Genomic DNA, 3,944 nt, shown 5'->3' on the forward strand with positions numbered 1-3,944 from the left:
AGTATAAGTGGCTGAAAAACAAATGCGAAAGTATGTCATTATCCTGGATCTATTTGTGTTGATTGTGATAGACATTTGTGAACAGCATAAATGTCACAAAACCCTGTTTTAAATGATTAAAATTGTTCTGAAGTTGAACATGAACTTTTTATATTGATGCAGGTTGTTTACGACATGAAAATTCCAAGAGTGGTTGTGTGTAGGAATTTACAAATTCCCACCCCCGTATGTGGGGGATTTACTTGGTTTAGGTGGGGGTTTTCCAGGTTGTCTTGCCCCAGGGGGTGGGGCATTTGGCAGATTTCACAGGACTAATTTCCAAATCCCCACTAAACCCCGAGGTGGGGGGTGGGGGTTTACATTGACTGACGCATTATAACCACGAATAGCGAATCAGACGTCATACTTCTGACTTACGCTGTACAGGCTACGGTCATGTTGCATTTTTTTATCTCTTTGCTGAATTCTCGTACCTTCCAGCGTGTTTTGAGGGCACGCTGAACATTTTCTCGGCGCGATTTTCCTTTACCTGCAGACGACATGTTGTACAACGCAAAAACGTTCGGAACGTCACTATGCGCGCGTGGTTACTATGGATACATTTCTGCGCGGAAATCGGCGCAGTACGCTTATATTTTTCCGATCGTACATCCTTAAGAGTCTTAAAGAGATAGTTTACAAAATTTCTTTGAATACCTCAAAAAGTAGGCATATGAGACTTTTGCCTGTAATTCAAAACATTATAACTACACTCAATCGTTGTTTAAAAGAGAAACATATCGATAGAGCTCGGACTTGGTTAAAATTCTAGAATATATCTTTCAAACTTCATGAGACAATACATTCATAGTTTTAACACTCGACATGGAAATTTGTCTGCCTATATACCACTTTTGGAACTAAAGTCTCTCAAAATAGGTTTCATTATTCAGCATCACAACTCTGAAATAATTTACCAGCCAACATCAGGAACGTTCTCTCAAATAGTGGTTTTAAAGGAAAAGTAAAGAAATATTTACACAACATTCTTGTCGCGAGATCAAACATCGAGTTCTCTCATCTTTGTCCCGTGTTCTGGTATTCTTACCTGGATTATTTCGTTTCTCTGTTAACTGTCAATTTTGCATGTGTTTTGTACACTGTCATTTGAGGTCGTGTATTATTTTGAACCGAAATGCAAATAAGTGATAGGATTATTCTACGTTATCCATACACAAATAGTTTTTGATCGTGACTTGTTTTATATTTGCTATTGTTATCTATGTTTGTATTAGTTTTTACTGTGTTGTATACTATTTTGTGCAAAATAAAAATATATAAAAACATCGCCGCAAAATAGGATATCTATTATGAGAAAATTCAGCACAACAACCTTAGTCTCGGCTGATGGTCGAGCGAACTACGGTCTAGGCGGTCGAGCCAATCCCTTCGATGACGATTTGATCGATATCAAAGTCTTCATCTCTCGGTCGTGGTCTTCTGTCCCTGGAATGACGTAGTTGTTGCAAATCAGGATTACGGATCAGTGTGAAAGCCAGGAACCAACGATTACGCGGTAAACGTCGGCGTCGGTCGTACCAAACAGTCGTGCTCGGTAAACTTCGGTGTTTGTCGTACCGATCAGTCTTGCTCACGGCTGACGATTTATAAAGAAAAGGAAACATAAGCTATAAAAGTCACTAAAGCACACTCCAAAGGACTGCATCCAAGAACAGTGCAGGCATGCAGAGATAATTTACAGTTTACATTGATTTTTAACCGACCAAAGTGGCCGGAATATCAGTGTTCTCTTTTTTCAATATTATGCAGTACACGCCTGCAGGCAAGGATTTTGCAACATCGGGAGATCTCACACCAGCTGATTATTCAGCTGTCAATAAACATGAATAATATCTGCATACCAAGGTGGACTCCTGTTTACGAAATGCAACATGGATTTCGGGTTTTTGAGTAGGCTAAAAACAATGTTATTACATTCTAATCCCCTACCATTACCGAGAATGGTATGAAATCAACTCTAATGTTGGTTGCACACTTCATGACATATTGGGAACACTGAGTGAGTATAGCAAAGATTTTGAACACTTCTTAAAGTCAGGCCGAACGAATCACGCCCATGTTGCGAACTATTCGACATTTTCGCCAAACTCTGACCAAAGAATGGTCGTTCTCCCAACGTATTTTGTCGGAGAATTTTGAATGCTCATGATAGTGAAACGACAATTGTGTTGTTAAAATAGCTTGCATTAAGCAGAAATACATCCAAATCTTCTGAACTTTCATTTTGTTCTGGTTTAAAATTACATTTCTTTCAAAGAGTATACGCCGACCGAATATTGTTACAGCAAAGTTGGCAATTTGATGTTCCGAAAACAGTCACGAAAGCCAGTATACTGTATCACATGAGGCAATGTTGCATTGGATCGAATATGAAAAACCCCCAGAGATATTCAAGAAAAGAAAATTGCATATTCTCTCACCTTGAGCATCTTCTGCTATGGTATTAATGGATCCATCGCCTTCAGTGTCATCTTCGACTTCATCGTCGTCAACTTTTCGACTTAACAACAGCAGTCGGCAGAAACACACCAACACTGGGTGAGTGTGTGCGTTTTCAAGTTGCAGAAATCCAACGTACGCACGAAAACCTTGTTAAATAAAAAAGGGAATCAGTGCCTATTACGTTTGGTTCATAATTTAGATCATTTGCAATGTGACTATGTGAAGTTGTTGAGATAGGCCTTAAAAGGACTTTCCCCTTGAGGTAATACGCGCCTGTAAACCAGGAGACTTAAAGTTTTACTCAAACGTCCTCCGGCGAACCTTTAGACATTCCCTTTCGAAATTGAAATAAAAAATAAATACTAATTTGGTACTAGAACAAATTCCCTTAAATTTACCGATATTGAAATTAAAAATATCCGCTATCCAGGTCAACTTTATGGATTCGATTTTCATAGAAAAAGGGACGGCGAAAGCTTGCGACGTATCGAAAATAATCCATCTCCGCGGCGCAATCTGCAAAAAAGGGGAACTCTTTTCACTCTTGTTCACTATGACTTCTCTCGTTGTCAACAAATTGTTGTTTATGTTCATGATGTTTCGTCTTATCGTTCTGTTAGTTAATTCTCTAAGATTTGGTCAGGACTGCAGCAGAAATTTGTTACGCTCACGACAATTCTAGAGTGAAAGTTGTCGGGTTTTTGTTTCCCTCACCATGTGGTCATCACATTGCATTGTATTGAGTACACTTCTAAAATTATTGTATTCTGTCCCGAACTGAGATCAAACGCAGCTAGCAAGGCATTTATTATGCAAGTATAAGGATTTCAGATCTATCGTACTCAACTGAAAGGTCGGGTACATTGTTCGACTTTAAGCTATTTGAAACGACCCCTGCTAAATTAAACTGAATATGCTCTTCCGAAAAGGATGACCCCTTGATATTATATAAGCTTTATTTATATTCCTACCAGGATCAAATCTTTCGACGACTCTCGGCAGGATGCTATAATCAAGACGAGGAAACAGCAGGGCACCAAAGAACATTCCTTTGAACAGTCTCATCAGCGACGAGAATAATCCAAGGTATATGTTGTATAGGAAAGCGAAAAACGAACAGTTGTGGAACAAACGTCTGGAAGGAGATTAATGGTATCAATGCTTTTTCATATTTGCCTTTGGAAACATATTCCTTCAAATGTGCATGTTAAAATCCTATCGTTGCTATCTTTACGTTTATAGAAACTTATGGGCCTACCTTAAGCCTCGAGGTGATTTGTGAAAGGGGAAATTTACCCAGACTTTCTTAGGTAATCAGGTCGTTATTTAGTGAAAAATAAACTAAATAGCGTTGGTTTCATTCACTTTCACTTGCGCGTATTAGCGTAGTGGCCACAAGCTGAACGCACGGAAACCGGAAGTGACGTATCAAACTTGCTAGT

The 3,944-nt window shown here is 38.9% G+C and overlaps 1 protein-coding gene across 1 annotated transcript; it reads right to left on the minus strand.

The window, feature by feature from the left end:
* Positions 1–271: 271 nt before the first annotated feature.
* Positions 272–3,630, minus strand: LOC139121429 (receptor for retinol uptake STRA6-like). Its single transcript, XM_070686288.1, has 3 exons — positions 3,474–3,630; positions 2,481–2,648; positions 272–1,636 (listed from the first exon to the last, which is right to left on the minus strand). Exons 1-3 carry the CDS (start codon positions 3,565–3,567, stop codon positions 1,407–1,409), a joined length of 492 nt encoding a protein of 163 aa, XP_070542389.1. The 5' UTR covers positions 3,568–3,630; the 3' UTR covers positions 272–1,406.
* Between the last annotated feature and the right edge of the window lie 314 nt (positions 3,631–3,944).

The sequence above is a fragment of the Ptychodera flava genome, chromosome 21 (genome assembly GCF_041260155.1).
Source record: "Ptychodera flava strain L36383 chromosome 21, AS_Pfla_20210202, whole genome shotgun sequence".
In the NCBI taxonomy this organism is placed as follows: Eukaryota; Metazoa; Hemichordata; class Enteropneusta; family Ptychoderidae; genus Ptychodera; species Ptychodera flava.